Source organism: Coloeus monedula (assembly GCF_965178545.1).
Source record: "Coloeus monedula genome assembly, chromosome: 24".
Lineage (NCBI taxonomy): Eukaryota > Metazoa > Chordata > Aves > Passeriformes > Corvidae > Coloeus > Coloeus monedula.
Genome location: NC_138804.1, coordinates 6488613 through 6504658, shown reverse-complemented (window position 1 = coordinate 6504658; position 16046 = coordinate 6488613). Strand labels below are relative to the sequence as shown.

The 16046-nt window shown below is 57.7% G+C and overlaps 1 protein-coding gene across 1 annotated transcript in view; it reads right to left on the bottom strand.

The window, feature by feature from the left end:
* Positions 1-4045: 4045 nt before the first annotated feature.
* The window catches only part of SDC3 (syndecan 3), a 38318-nt gene continuing 26317 nt past the window's right edge, over positions 4046-16046 (bottom strand). The window contains exons 2-5 of the mRNA XM_082296442.1: positions 13329-13446; positions 12304-12932; positions 9613-9883; positions 4046-8547 (exon numbers count right to left, since the gene is read on the bottom strand). Of these exons, the coding sequence (XP_082152568.1) occupies positions 8381-8547; positions 9613-9883; positions 12304-12932; positions 13329-13446 (1185 nt within the window). The 3' untranslated portion in view covers positions 4046-8380. The remainder of the gene's footprint in view (positions 8548-9612; positions 9884-12303; positions 12933-13328; positions 13447-16046) is intronic.

Sequence of the window (16046 nt, the reverse complement as noted above, 5' to 3'; positions counted from 1 at the left end):
GGGCTTCCTGTCCTTGGAAAGTGAGGGAAAGAGGCCAGGAGCTAAAAAAGGTGGGAAGAAACACGTGGAGGAGGCTCGGGTGAGGAGGATCTGTGGAGCCTCGGGGAGGGAGGGCGGGAGGAATGGGAAGAGGTGGGAATGGGGATGGGGAGGGGTTGTTTATGTCCGGGAATGTGGAGAATCCCGAAATAGGAGTTAGATTGTGCCGGAGCTGGGGGTCAGGGAGGCAGGAGGGGACTCGGGGTGCCTGTGGAGCGAGGTGGGAGCAGAGCAGCAGTTTCTGGGCTGAGCCTTAGGAGCAGCTCCCAAGGGATAAATCCTCTTCATTTGGGGTATCCAGAAAAGCTCAGGGAGGATTTGGGAGCCTGAAGCCCCTTCCCGGCTGTGTGTCCCCAAGGATGTCCCCTGGACCCTCAGGTGTGGCCGTTCCCGTGCCATTCCCTAAAATCCCCGTCAGCCACCACGGTGCCTCTGGGCCGCTCATTTTCCAGGTGAAATCCCAATCCTGGTGTTATTTTTGGAGGCTTTGCTCACATCCCGGAGCTTTACAGAGGCTGATTCACAGGGTGCGAAAAAATCCCAAATAAACCCCATTTGGGGTTGTCCCATTAAATCCTGGGCTCTGCAACGGCGCCACGGGAATGGAAAATTCCTGTAAGAGCCATTGGGGGGGGGGGGGGGGGGGAATAAATAAAAAATAGGGATTGGGAAAGGACTGGAGGCTGTTTCCAGCCTTCAGCCCGAATTCCAACACCTCGGGACGGCGGTTGCTCATTCCTGCTCTGCCAAACACGGCACCACGGCACAGTGGGGTCGTTACTGGGGCTGGGATGGGCAGGAAACCGGGATGGGAGCCCCTTCCCACCTGGAATGCCGAGCCCCCGCTGCAGGCAGGGATTGCGGCTGCAGGGAGGGGGATGGGAATTGCCCAGCTCTGGAAACGGGGAAAGGGAGGGATTTGGGGCTCCGGTGCTGTCGCCATCCAGGGAAGGATTCCCGAGCTGCTCCCAGCAGGATGGGGTTTGTCCCTGCTGAAGGCTGAGGGCTGGGATATCCATCCAGCTGCTCAATTCCCCAGGGGATGAAGCCCTTGGAGCAGAGGTTTCTGAGGGAAGCAGGGTCTTAAACACACATCCCAAACCCAAAGAGAGGGATATTCCCTGGAATTCGGGCCAGCAGGACATCTCTGGGTTTGCTGGCACAAAACCTGGAGCACATCCAGCTCGTGGGGCTGGGGAATTTTTCTGGGAGCCTCCTGGGCTTTGGAATTTTTCTGTGGCTGGGGATGGCTCCAAGGACAGTGTGGGGACATCCAAACCCTGCCTGCTGCTCCAGGGATGGATCCATGAAGGCCCGGCCTCCGGATAAAAACATCCAGATCTCCTTTGGCAGCAGCCCTGCCAAATCTGTCCCTCCAGGCACTTCCAGGAATCCATCTGGGAAGTAGCTGGGAGGGAGGGACCCCGAGCCAAGGGTCTGGGATGCTCCCACTTCCCAGTGTGGGAGGGGATGGATCCCACAGCTGGAACAGCGGCTCCCACTCGCTGGGGACACTGGGGGGATGTGGGGTGACAGCGGCTTGGCCAAAATCATGGAATGGTTTGGGCTGGAAGGGACCTTAAATCCCATCCAGTGCCACCCCTGCCATGGGCAGGGACACCTCCCACTGTGCCAGGCTGCTCCAGCCCCAATGTCCAGCCTGGCCTTGGGCACTGCCAGGGATCCAGGGGCAGCCCCAGCTGCTCTGGCAATTCCATGCCAGCCCCTGCCCACCCTGCCAGGGAACAATTCCTGCCCAAGATCCCATCCAGCCCTGCCCTCTGGCACTGGGAAGCCATTGCCTGGCTCCTGGCCCTGAATCCCTTGTCCCCAGTCCCTCTGCAGCTCTCCTGGAGCCCCTTTAGGCCCTGCCAGGGGCTCGCAGCTCTCCCTGGAGCCTTCTCCTCTCCAGGTGAACATTCCCAGGCTGCACTGGGATCATCCAGGCTGTACTGGGATGGTCCATGGCTGTACTGGGATGGTCCATGGCTGCACTGGGATCATCCAGGCTGTACTGGGATGGTCCATGGCTGTACTGGGATGGTCCATGGCTGCACTGGGATCATTCAGGCTCCTCAGCATTGCTGCCGTTGCCATGGAAACCATTCCTTAACCCCCACCCTGATGGGACCAGGACCAGGCGGAACTTTCTCCCTCCATTCCAGACCCCGGAGCTGTCGGCACCAAGAACTCAGGCCAGGCCCTGGGCAGACAATGTTTAAATGACTTTATTTTTTATCTTTTCCTCATTTTATAAATGGGCACAGCACAGAAAGAATTAAAAAAAATAGACAGTACCATTACAGTGCTAGATCCATTGGCAAAGATTATTTTTTAGAGTCTTTTTTTTGTCTTTTTTTTGTTTTTTTTTTTTTGTCACTGTTTTTAAAGTTTTGGCCATTGAGTAAGAACAAAAACAATTAACAAACATTTTCGATTTTCCTTTCTTGGAACAGACACTATGAAGCCATTTCAGTACTAAACTCTAGGAGAGTTATGTACAAAAAAATGTTCTGTTTAAGATATGTCTCCTATTAAAAATATTTACATGCATTTTTCTTCCCTCCCGGATCCATTGAAAAGTCCAACACTTGAAGTATTCCAGATTTTTACTTTTTTTTTTTTTTTTGTTCTCCTATTGGGATTGGAAATCAGCTCCAAAAAAAAAAAAAAAAACCAAACTGAAGTTGGAATTATTTCAATCTTCTGGAAAGGGAGATTTTTATTTTTATTTTTTAAATTATTTTTGGATGTTTATCGCTGGAATTTTTTTTGTCTTTTTTTAAAATTATTTTTATTTTTAATTTATACAAGAAGGTTGGATGTTTATTTACAGGGTGAGGGTTCATCCTGGAGATGCGGTGGTGAGAGGGAAGGGGGGGATTTTAAAAAGTTTTCCTATCAAACTGCAATGGATTCCTGTTTTTGGGAGTCTGGGTTGATTGTCAGCAGGGCTGGGGTGACTCCGGCCAGGGGGGACCCACAGCAGGAGGAATTCCTGCAGGAAAAATCCCTGGCGCCCTGGAGGCTTTAGGAGAAGCGCTGGAATGTGGGGTGTGAAAGAAAAATCGGCTTTTTCCTTTTTTTAACCCAAAAATGGAAATAATGGGGAAAATAAAAATAGGAATAAAAAGTTTGGGGGCTCCGGACTGAGGCTCCTGCGCAGCCACGGGGGGGCTGCAGGCACCAGCGCTGGGGGCTGCTCCGGAGCTCGCGGGGATTTGGATCCATCCCGGGATCCCTTCCCAGGATCCCATCCCGGGATCTGCTCCGGGCCCGGCAGCGGCAAAAGGCTCCTGATCCCCACCCCGGCTCATCCCAACCCACCGGGACCGGGATCGGGATCGGGATCGGGATCGGGACCGGGATCGGGATCGGGTGGATGTGAAGGGCAGGGAGGGGAGGGAGGAGCTGCGGGAATTTGCGAGGTGGAATCCCGCATCCTTTGGGACAGGGAAGGAGGCTGAATCCCAAATACCTTGGGACGGGGAATCCCACATCCTTTGGGACAAGGAATCCCACATCCTTTGGGACAAGGGCCAAGGCTGAATCCCACATCCCTTGGGACAACAGCTGAGGGGGAATCCCGCATCCCTCGGGACAGGGAATGAGGGGGAATCCCACATACCTTGGGAGCGGGGCCAAGGACTAATCCCACATCCCTTGGGATGGGAAATGAGGCCAAACCGCACATCCTTTAGGACAGGGAATGAGGCTGAATCCCACATCCCCTGGGACAGGGGCTGAGGGTTGTAGAGCCCAACACGTGGTGCTGGAGGATAAATCCTCCTCCTTTTCCTCCTCCTTTTCCTCTTTTTCCTCTTCCTTTCTCTCTTTTTCCTCTTCCTTTCTCTCTTTTTCCTCTTCCCCCTCCCCCTCCTCCTCAGGAGCGGAGCTGCCCCGGCCCCGTGCCCGTCTGTACATCTCTGCCTATACATTAATTACAGACACCTATATACACACCCAGACACCCCACAGCCCATCCCTGCTCCCACAGCCCCATCCCCGCTCCCGAGGAACCCGAGGAGCTCATTCCCATCAAACCTTCCAGGGCTGAAAGCTCAGCGTCACTTCAGAGCCTGGAAGAAAACCTTGGAGTCCGGGAAAAATCATGGCAAGGGTGGTTGAGGGGGGGGAAAAGGGAATTAAAGATTCCATTCCTGTTCTCAGCTGAGGGGTTTGTCCCTGTGGAAGCCTCCAAGCTGGGGATTCATGGCAGGGAGAGCTCGGAATTCTGGAGCTGGAGGTGGAGGTGAGGCAAAGGAGCTCCCAGACAGGGATTGTCAGGGAAACTGGGGAGGGAATGGGGAAATTCCAGGCAAACCAGCCCATCCTGGCACTCACCCAGCCCAGAGCCATCCCCTTCCCTGCAGCCAGATCCCCCAGCACGGCTTGGTTTGGAAAAATCCAAACCCAGAGAGATTTTTGCTGGAAAGGGGCAATTCCCATCCCACACAGGGACCTGGTGCTTTCTGGGGAAAGATCCGAAATCAGAGAGGTTTTTAGACAACTCCCAGCCCTGCAAAACCCACCCAGGGCTGGTCCTGCTGCTGCTGGGCCCCTTCCACATCCTGCCCTTCCCATCCCTTCCCAAACTCCCCATTCCAGCCCTGCTCTGGGCTCTCCGCTCTCCCCTTCCCTTTGATCCCCTCCTCCTGCCTTCTCCTGATGGATGTGGCCCAGGAATCCGTGGATATTCTCCTGGTGGATATTCTCTCAGCAGGGAGAGCCCCGAGGCCAGCACAGCTGGCAGAGCAGCCCACACCACCCCGCAATTCCAGAATCTCCTAAAATTATCCAGCTGGAACAGGCCGGAGTCTCCCCGCAGCTCCGGTGCGTCACACGCACGTGGGAACGCGCGGAAAAGAAACGGAAAAGCCGTGGAAAATCCCTCGGGGAGCACAGCTGGAAGGAGCAGCACATCTGGGCACTGCTCCAGTTGTTCCTGGCTGGGATCACCACGAGGGATCGGAATCTGATCGGAATTTGGGCAGCGGGGACGAGGCCAGACTTGGCTTGGGGAAGGGAAGATGCTGGAGACGCTTCCGCTCGCGCCAGAGTTAATTTTCCCAAAAATCTGCTCTGCAGCCAGACCAGCAGCCGGGGGATGGCTCCTTCCGTGTCCCTCCCCATGGAGCTTCCTCGCCTCTTCCCCACCAGGAATCCCTGAAAAGCCCCGGAGCAGGAGCTGCTGGAGGGAGGAGCTGCCTCCACCTGCACCAGGCAGCCCCTCAGGGTTTCCCCCGTGCCCGTGGCTCTGCTCACGGAGAAATGATATTTTCCACCAATTGTTTTGTGAGATGGGCTGTCCCAAAAAACCCTGCCCAAGTTCTGCTCCATCCCAGCTCCGTGGGGGGAGGCACAGGATCATTTCCTCCAGCACGAAGCCTTTTTCCCTCCAAGAACCAACTCCAACAGCCCCCGTGGAGCTGAGGTGACACGAGGGCTGTGACATCATTAACACCACAAAAGGCGGCTCCAGGCCCCAAGACATTCTCCTGGAGCTCTCATCCCTTTCCAGGCGGAGCACAAACACATGGAAGCAGGAGATATTTTTGATTATTCAATCGCTTCTGATTAGCAGTTTAATTACTTTCACCTATTTTTTTCCGTGTGTTTATCTCATGTTTTAATTACTGCCAAAGTCCTGCCCAGGCTCCTCTCGCCCTCCCACCTCCAGCTTTCCTCGCTCCCGAAGCTGTGACGGATTTAAGTGCCGGGATTACAACTTAACACCAGCTGAGAGGGACGAGGTTAAGCTTGAGTGAAGAAAAAAATTGCATTATGGAAGTTCAGACTATTAAATAGGGGGAAAAATGGAATGAAGAAGATTAAGGAGGCAGCTCTGAAAGGCAGCATTAAAAAGATTAAGCTGGGAGGGGTTTTTTTTTTAAAGCAAGCTCCAAAGATTAAATCCAGGTTGTTCCAAAAGATGGGGATTTGGGGTGGCCTTGATTTGTGCCTGTGATCCCAACAGGGCCAAAAACCTCTAAATCACCAAACCCAGGAGTCCAAACCCCTTCTGGAGCAGCACAAAGGGGCTCTGGGTTGGCGCCAGGCTCCTTCTGAGTGTGTTCCATCTTTTGGAGCATCCTCATCCTTCATCCTCACCCTCGTCCTTCATCCTCACCCTCATCCTTCATCTTCACCCTCATCCTCCCTCTGGGATGAACATGGAAATGGTCCCTCCCAGCACCACCACCCCAAACACCCAACAGGGCCTTCTCCAAGCTCCAAGAACCTAAACCATGAGGATTTTGAGGCTGACAGCTCAAAAATGAGGATTTAGGATTTCGAGGATTTGATCCACGCACGGGGCTCTGTTCCCTACCCCACAGTGAAGCCAGCTCATCATTCTGGGTTGTACCCCAGGGAAAGGCAGCCCAAACCTGCCATGTTCCCAACCTCAAATCCCACCCGAGCATCCCAGTGCAATGAGAAATCCCAGGGCTTTCATTTCCTTCCATACCTCTGTAACTGTGGGGGTGTGGGAGTGGAGATAAATATTTATCGTTATTTTAAATATTCATTTGCCCTCTCAAATCCTTTCTGCCGTCTTGTAACCCCCACCAGGGCTACAAAACCCTAAATCCCCCAACCCCCTCAGGGGCCAAAGCGTCCCTGGCTCTGGGAAGGTTAATTCCCAAAGCAACAGAGTCAAAACAACCATTTTTTTTCCCCAAATTCTCCCATTTAAATTGCTCCAAGAGCAAATCCAAAGTGTCCATGGGACCCCATCGAGATCACAACCATGGTGACAACAAAACTCCACAAACAGGGCTCCGGCTAATTAAGAGCCACCTCATTGAAATATCTTAATTGAAATACCTCAATTGAAATATCTTAATTGAAATATCTTAATTGAAATACCTCAATTGAAATATCTTAATTGAAATATCTTAATTGAATCTCCTTGCAGAGCTTGCTCTGGAAAATCCGGCCTTTCCCGAAGGCACCGGAGGGTCGGGATCTGCACCCTGGGCAGCCTCAGAGGGGAGCCCTGGGGGTGCCAGGGTCGGGTTCTCTCCGGCGCCGTGGGTTGTGCTGGGATTTAAACACCAACGAAGGAAAACCGTCAGTCCTGGGGATTCAGACAACAAAGGAAAACCATCAGTCCTGGGTCTTTCCAACGACTTTGGGATCTTCCCAATGATCCAATCAACCCTGGGGCTGAGCCATGGTTCTGCCTCCTCTTCCTCACCGCTGGAGCCGGCGGGATCCCTGCCGGACCCTGAGGGGACAGGGCTCATCCCTGCTTGGGTTTCAGTCCTTAGGCTGCATCCCAGGCCGTGCAGAGCTCTGTTATCCCCTCTGGAAGAGCCAGGGAAGGATTCAGCTCCTCCATTCCCAGCTCCTCCCCAAGGAACGTCCCGCAAAGCCGAGCCTTAGTGGTCACAGTGAAAACCCAGCCCAAGCCAAGCCCCGTTCCTGCCAAACCCTTCAGGCGTGGATCCAACGGATTCCAGGGGCGGCGGGATGGCGGCAGCCTGGGATGCCCCAGTGCAGCTCCCCAAGCTCTCCAGAACGTCCATCCAAAGGGATCATTCCCAGCGTTTGTGTTTATTTCCTTTTTCCCCACTCCAAGAGCAAAGCCCGGGGCGCCAGGTGTTCCAGCCCCTCGTGCTTTTCCTGAGCTTCCCGGAGCATTGGAGAGCTGTGTTCTGTCTTCCAGCAGAAGGGGATTCCTGCAGAGCGACCGACCCCATTCCCAAAGAAACCCAAAAAGTAAAGACAAGACAGAGGGAAGGAAATCTCCCTCCTTTATGGATGGAAAAAAACCGGGAGATAAATCCAAAGCAGCCCCGCTGCGCCCCAGGGCTGGCAGGAGATGTCCGCATCCCAGAGTTTGTGGTGGTGGTGGTGGGAAAAGTCCAGTTGAGCTCCAGGCACCGTGGGCAGCCCATCCCGTGTTCTCCAGGGCATTCCCGGGCACGGCCGCCCTGGCATCGGCTCCTTGGCATCGGCCCCGTGTCCCGTCCCTCCCGCCAGCAGAAAGGCCAGCGGTGCTCGGTGTGACCCCAGCGCTGCTCGGTGTGACCCCAGCGCTGCTCGGTGCCACCTCAGAGCTGCTCGGTGCCACCTCAGCGCTGCTCGGTGTGACCCCAGCGCTGCTCGGTGCCACCTCAGCGCTGCTCCGGGCACCCCGTGCCCCCCATGCCAAGGACGCATTTCCTCCTTCAGCTGCTGAGGGTTTTGCTTTGTAAATTCACAGTCTGATCCCAAAAAAAGAGGGGTGGGGGGGGGGGCAAGGAAAGAGAGAGACCGGATGGAGGAGAGGAGGGGAGGGTTTGGAGCAGGGAGGGAGCAAGGGAGGGAGCGTGAGGCACTCCGGGCTCTCGGTCTACGCGTAGAACTCCTCCTGCTTGTCGGGTTTCTGGTAGGTCACGTTGGCCTGCTTGGGCTCCTCCAGGGTGTAGCTGCCCTCGTCCTTCTTCTTCATGCGGTAGATGAGCAGCATGACCAGGAAGGCGGCGAAGAGGGCGCCCACCACGCCGCCCACGATGACCGCTGCAACAACGGCACAGGGGGCACGGCCCTCAGTGCCACCCGCGGCCATCAGTGGCACCCCCAGCTGCCAGTGCCACCTCCAGCCCTGCCCTCAGTGCCACCCCCAACCCTCAGTGCCACCCCCAACCCTCAGTGCCACCCCCAACCCTCAGTGTCACCCACAACCCTCAGTGTCACCTGCAACCTTCAGTGCCACCCCGTCCCTCAGTGCCACCCCCATCCCCCAGTGCTACCTGCAACCCTCAGTGCCACCCCCTGCCCTCAGTGTCACCCCCGTCCCTCAGTGTCACCTCCAACCCTCAGTGCCACCCCCTGCCCTCAGTGCCACCCAGTCCCTCAGTGCCACCCCGTCCCTCAGTGTCACCCAGTCCCTCAGTGCCACCCCCTACCCTCAGTGTCACCCCCAGCCCTCAGTGTCACCCCCTGCCCTCAGTGTCACCCCCGCCCCTCAGTGCCACCCCCAGCTTCCAGCACAGAGCCTGGGGGGATCATTTTGGATTCCAGCCGGGCTTTGTGCTTTGGAAGTTTGGGAGCAGCCTCTCAGCGGTGGCTGGGTCACCGCAGCACAGCTTTGGATTTCCAGGAAAAAAATCCCATTTTTATCCTGGAAATCCAGCCCAGCACAAGCAAATTGTGCACAACATTCCCAGCAAAGGCATGGAGACCCTGGGGCCCCCGGCACAGCCAGGGAGCAATTTTGGGAGGTGGGTGTGGGTTATCCCAGGCTTGGCACTACTCCACTTTGGGGAGATCATTCATTTGGGATTCCAGCCTGGTTTCGGGCTTTGGAAGTTTGGAAGAAGTGCTGGAAGTTGAGCCATGACCACAGCACATCATTGCACTAAAATCCTTAATTTTTTTCCTGGAAATCCATCTGAGAGGAAGCAAATTGTGCACAGCATTCCTGGCAAAGGCATGGAGAGCCCTGGGATACCCCACGGAGCAATTCTGGGAGGTGGGTGTGGGGTATCCCAATGCCCTTCCCAGGACTGTCCCCTCTCCTGGCACAGCCCAGCTCCCCGTGGCCCCAAACCCTCCCCCCCAAACCCCGGCCCCATATCTCACCTATCAACACCTCTTTCCTCTCCAGGATGTTTTTCTGGGGCAGCTGAGCAGCTGAGTTCCCCGAGTCTATCGTGTTGTCCATCAGCCCTGTCTCCACGTTCCTGCCGGGCCCCGGCCCCGCCGGCGGCGTCACCACGGCCACCACCTCGTTCCTGAGGCTGGGACGAGTCGTCTCCTCCTCCTCCCGGATCTCAAAGTCCCCACTGGGGCCGCTGCTGGCCGGGACCTCCAGCTCGTTGTCGGGGACTGTCGTCACCTCCCCCGGCTCCATCTGGGAGAAAGGACAAGATGGAGAAGGGGACAAGGACCAAAGGGTGTCCTCAGGGAGGACATCACAGGACCAAGGACAGGGTGGGGGACGTGGGGGTAACATTGGGGTGTCCCTTCCCTGTGCCACTGAGGTTGTACTGCAGTGACAACACAGCCCCGCAGCTTGATGGTCACCAAATGGCTGAGGCCACCACGGCTGAGCTGGGCCATTCTCTGTCCCCATCCCAGGACCTGTTCCCAGTAGCTTCTCCCAAAGAGATCCCACCCCAGACCCTCCACGCTCACAGGGAAGAATTTCTTCCCAACATCCCATCCCAGACCCTTTTTTGGGCTCTGTGTCCCCAGAGCGCAGGTTGGATGTCACAGCTCCCTCCTAACACCAAGTGACACAACGTCCTTGTGGAGGTGACACAACGCTGGTGTCACACCAGCACAGCAGCAGGAAGGGTTGGTGCCTCTGGATGAGCTCCAGGGGGTCCTTCCCTGTTCCTTTCCTCCCTCCCAGCTGCACAGGGCAGGAGCAGGAGGATGTGTCCTTGTCACCCAGGACACGGAGCCAGCCCCGCTCCCTGCTGTCCTTGCTGTCCCTGGGTTCAGGATGGGTGAGGGTTCGGGATGAGCTGGGATTCAGGATAGGCTGGGATTCGGGATGAGCCAGGGTTCAGGATGGGCGGGGGTTCAGGATGGGCCAGGGTTGGGGATGAGCCGGGGTTCAGGATGGGCCAGGGTTTGGGATGAGCCGGGGTTCAGGATGGGCCAGGGTTCGGGATGAGCCAGGGTTCAGGATGGGCGAGGGTTCGGGATGGGCGAGGGTTGGGGATGAGCCGGGGTTGGGGATGAGCCGGGGTTCAGGATGGGCAAGGGTTTGGGATGAGCCAGGGTTTGGGATGAGCCAGGATTCAGGATGGGTGAGGGTTCGGGATGAGCCAGGGTTCGGGATGGGTGAGGGTTTGGGATGAGCTGGGATTCAGGATAGGCCGGGATTCGGGATGAGCCAGGGTTCAGGATGGGCGGGGGTTCAGGATGGGCCAGGGTTGGGGATGAGCCAGGGTTTGGGATGGGCCAGGGTTGGGGATGAGCCAGGGTTTGGGATGAGCCAGGGTTTGGGATGAGCCAGGATTCAGGATGGGCGAGGGTTTGGGATGAGCCAGGGTTTGGGATGAGCCAGGGTTTGGGATGAGCCAGGATTCAGGATGGGCAAGGGTTTGGGATGAGCCAGGGTTTGGGATGAGCCAGGATTCAGGATGAGCCAGGGTTTGGGATGAGCCAGGGTTCAGGATGGGCGAGGGTTTGGGATGAGCCGGGGTTCGGGATGAGCCGGGGTTCAGGATGGGCCGGGATTTGGGATGAGCCGGGGTTTGGGATGGGCGAGGGTTTGGGATGAGCCAGGATTCAGGATGAGCCAGGGTTTGGGATGAGCCGGGGTTCAGGATGGGCAAGGGTTGGGGATGAGCCGGGGTTCAGGATGGGCGAGGGTTGGGGATGAGCCAGGGTTTGGGATGAGCCAGGGTTCAGGATGGGCAAGGGTTGGGGATGAGCCGGGGTTCGGGATGAGCCAGGAGCTGGGGTGGGGGTGGGAGCCCTCTCCATGTCCCGCTGCCCCGGGGCCAGCACACGGCTCAGCGCTTCCCACAGCAGCCGCGTTTGTGACAGGGATTAATTGGAGGTCAGCGAGAGCCCCGAGCGCTCGGAGCGTGCATTTGCAGGCGGAAGAGAGGGAGCAGTTTAGACAAATCACTCCACCTTTCACTCAAAGCGGCTGCAAAGGGCCCCCGAGGGGCTCTGAGCTCGAGATGGAGATGAAATCCCTGCTCAGAACACCTGATGGGCTGGAAATGCACCATCAAGCCATAATTGAGGAGAGTTTGGGACTCCCGGCCAGGGCTGGGAGCTCGGAAATGACACCAAAAGCAGAGGAATGACACCAAACCCCGAGGAATGACACCAAACCCTGAGGAATGACACCAAACCCCGAGGAATGACACCAAACCCTGAGGAATGACACCAAACCCCGAGGAATGACACCAAACCCTGAGGAAAGCCGCGGTGTCCCCGTGGGATGCGACACCGCTCCCCTCCTGCCAGGGGAAGCCGCTCTGGAGAAGGCAGTGCCGGTGTCACCGGCGTTTGTGGCATTTGTGTCCCCATGAGCTCGTCCCCATGCCCCGGCTAAACCCCCACTTCCATCTCCTTCCCAGCTCCCACATTTCCACTCTGGAAGAGCCCAGCCTGCCTCAACGTCCCTCAGAGCCACTGGCCAAGACGGATGGACACCAAAGGCTTCCCGTGGCCAAGGACGGATGGACGCCAAAGGCTTCCCGTGGCCAAGGATGGATGGACACCAAAAGCTTCCCGTGGCCTCCACTTGGCTTCCCACGGAGCCCAGGAGCCCCTGCAGGTGAGAAGGGCTCCGGCTCCTACCTGGGGGGCCTCTGTGGGCGGCAGCGTGGTGGCAGCGGGCGGCAGGGCCGTGCTTTGCTCGGGGAGCTCTGCAGTCCTCGAGGTGCTGGGCTTTGGCAGGGCCCTGGGCCTGGCCGTGCTGCTGGGGACAAGGCGTGACGTGGCCACCTCTGTCGGGGTGCTGCTATCGGGGACAGGCGTGGTGGGTGTCTCCAGGGTGGTGGCCCGGGTGGTGGCCGCCTTGGTGGCCAAGGGGGGCAGGAACCTCCGGATGGTGGTGGGTTTAGCTGTGGCCACCGTGGTGCTGCTGGAGGTCGTGGTGGCCGAGGTGGTGGTGGTGGTAGCAATGGTGGTGGTGGCCGAGGTGGTGGTGGTGGTGGTGGCCGTGGTGGTCGGGGACTCGCTGGCTGTGGTGCTGGTGGTGGTCACTTTCCAGCTGGGCACCACTGGTGCCTCCGTGGTCCTGGGGATGAGGAAGGCGCTGGTTGCCTGCCCGGGGGTGGTGTCCTGGGGCGTGGGGGACGGCTCCAGCGGCGTTGCCACAGGCTGGGCGGCCGTGACGGGCAGCACGGCCGCTGTGGTGGGCAGCGTCACCAGCGTGTCCGTGGTCAGGCTCACGGCCGTGTCCAGCCCCAGCTCCGGCTCGAAATCTGAAATGGGGAGGCAAGGGAGAAGTGAAACCGCTGCTGCTGAATTTCCCTGACATCAGCCCAAAATCCGGGAGCATGGATGGCTCCAGGCTTGGCAGAAACCAAGGGCTGGCCCCGTGTGGTGGCCAAAGCCCTCTCTGGGGTCTGTGGAAGGGCTGGTCCTGCCCAGTAGGGCCAGAGGCTGAACTGGGACATGGATGCACTGGAGCCCAACCTTTGGGACAGCTCCCGGTGCTTTTGTCTCAGAGGACAACTCCAGAGATGGATAAAGGGCAATTCCCTCCCTCACATCCCCTCTGCAGCCCCCCAACCCCACACCCATCCAGCAACCCTTCCCAGGAACCCCGAAACCCCACAGTCAGCCAGGGACCCTCCCCAGCCCCCCCAGTTACTCACAGCCCGAGCCAGAGCCGGAGTAGACGTCGTCCAGCTCATCTTCTCCGAAGGGATCGTCGTCCCCGGAGCCCTCCAGGTCCACGGGCCGCTCGTAGTTCTCATTGCGCCAGCGCTGAGCCTGCGACCGAAGGGACACGTGAGCGGCTCCAGCCCCACTGAGGTGACACCCCAGACCCCCCTCATGGGACGAGGCACAGGAAAAGCCAGACCAAGGCAGCGGCAGCACCAACAACCTCCAGCTGAACCACCCAGAATCACGGTGTTTTCCCCCAAAACAGCTCAGAGCGAGCTCACATCGACTCCAATATTTCCCACAGGCAAAAAGCCCTCTTTTTTGGGAAAACCCAACAACTCCCTCTGCAAGCTGTCAGAACAAGGCTCAGTTTGGTTCTCCAGCTGGCTGGGGATGATTTCCCTGCTGTTTTTCCTGGCTCCGGTGTGACAGCAACACCTCATCAGCTGCCACAGCCTGGGAAGCCTCGAGAGGAAACAACGCCAGACTTCAAATATTCCCCTGCTTCCCAGAGCTGCGAAATCGCGGGGAGCCCTCGCTAGCACGGCTCTTAAACATCTCGTTTTCAGATCAAAGTGTCTCCTGTCGGTGTTGCAAGGAAACGCTTTGGCACCTCATTACAAGGCAAACAAGGCGGCTTTGATCGGCGAGATCGCAGCGGATGTTTCGAGATGTAACGAGCCGGGTTCGAGCTTCAGTTTCAAATCAAGGCCTTGAAGGGTCCCCGTCGCGTTTTACCTCCCGAAAACAGCTCGGGGTTTCTTTGTTTTCACTGCAGCTTGGAGCAGGAAAGAGTTTTGGACAGTCAGACAGAGAAATTGGGGATTTAACTTGTGTTTTGTCCTCACGTCCCTTCTCCCATCAGGGGAGAGAATCCATCGGCTTGGGAAGGGCAGGGGGAGTTGGGTTTTTGAGTGTCTGAGCTGTGTCTGGCTGGAGCTGCTCCAGCTCTTCCCAGCAGCCGCTGGATGTATCCTGCTGGTCTCCAACACCCCACGCGCTGCCCAAATCTCTGGGAATACTCAGCCTTTGCCCCCCAGCTGAGGCACCGTCCTGGATTCCCAGCAGCCACTCACCAGCAGCTCGCTGGAGTTGGTGATCCCCCAGAATAAATCCGCAGGGATTTGGGAACTGCACGGCCCTCTGGTATGAGGCAGGCCACCAAAAGTAATGGGAAGGCAAGGAAAAAACCCAAGGATTGAGGGGATGCAGGAAGAAATACTTGGAATCACTCTCATTTGCCCTTTGATGTTTTCACACCAAAAACATCGAGGCTCCCCAGGAAATGAGGAGAGCCCGGGGCTCCCCAGCCCATCCCCATTCCCGAGGGTGGGATTCTCCCTGTGTGACCTGCAGAGCCTCTCCCTGATGGGAGCCACATGGCCCCGCTCCCTCTGCTCCTCCTGAAATTGGAACCAGATGAGGCCATTCCAGACTCCCGGCTCCAGGCCTGGAGCAGGGAATGGCAATGGAAGTGCCGCGTGTGGCACCGGGATGTTCCTACAGACGCCTCTGCATCTCTGAACACACCCTGGGGGACAGGGACTGGCTGGTTCGGGGCTTCCCAAATTCCCTGTCCATCCCTCCTTCCCCAGGCGGGGAGGATCAGGGTGTTTCATTTATTGAGGGCATTTCCACTCCACAGAATTAAAATTCCCTAAATCTGCCCCAAACCAGAACCCAAAACGCGCTGCCGTGGTAAAAGCTCTCAGTGCTGAGTGTTTCGCCTCGGGGGGAGGGAAGCATGGGAAATCAATCCATCTTGGAGCACCGGGAGAGGCCGGGAACCTCCCCGGGATGCTCTCAGGCCCTGCTGCGCCCGGTCGCCATCGCCACGGCAACGATCGCCATGGCAACGCCTCCTCCATGGCGACGCATCCCGCTGGAGCCACGGGTGGTGTCCTGCAGCTCAAATCCGGGGATGGGGGCTCCTTCCATCTCCTCCAGCTCCAGTCCAGGGATGGGGCTCGTTCCCAGGGTGGGGACAGCGCAGTGCGGCCGTGGGGCGGGATAAGGTGGGGGACAGGGGAGAGGAGGCAGCTCCAGCTCCTGCGGGAGAATCCAGGCTGGGGGAGAATCCCAAGTCAGTTCCAGGCATCCATCCACGGATTTTGAAGAGGGTGGGAGCAGCACCCCCAGCTCCAGCAGCCCTGACCGGGAGGGATCTGCTCCAGGCGGGAGGTGACAGGGACACCCCAGCCCGGGGCTGTTCCAGCCCTCCTGGCTGCCAGCAGAAGCTCGGCAGTTTTTTCCTTGAGGGAATCAGAAAGGAAATCAGGATTCGGCTCTGGAATGTGGCGGTTCCTGAGACAGCTGGGAGCCAGGTTTGGGTTGTGCCCGGAGATCCAGCTGAGGTGACAAATCCAGGTGGCCAAGTCCTTTCCTTGGCGCGTGCCAGGTTCACGGGCAGCATCCACGAGCACCTCCAGGGTGATGAATCCCAGGAAAAAACGGAATTCCACGATCCCATTCCAAGCCCAGCCTGGCATCCTGAGGAGCCCACTCATCCCACAGCCCCTGGAACCACCAGGGGTTGGAGATGAGGAACTTCCTGCTGGGAGAAGACCTGGAAGGGCGAGCTGGGGATGGAGGCGATTTTGTCCCGTGATAGGCAGGTCTGTGCCCATCCAGCAGCCTCTGGAATATCTGGGATGTGGGCTGGGGCCAAGACAGGGAAAGGGGGGGTCAGCAGGGACACAGGGAAG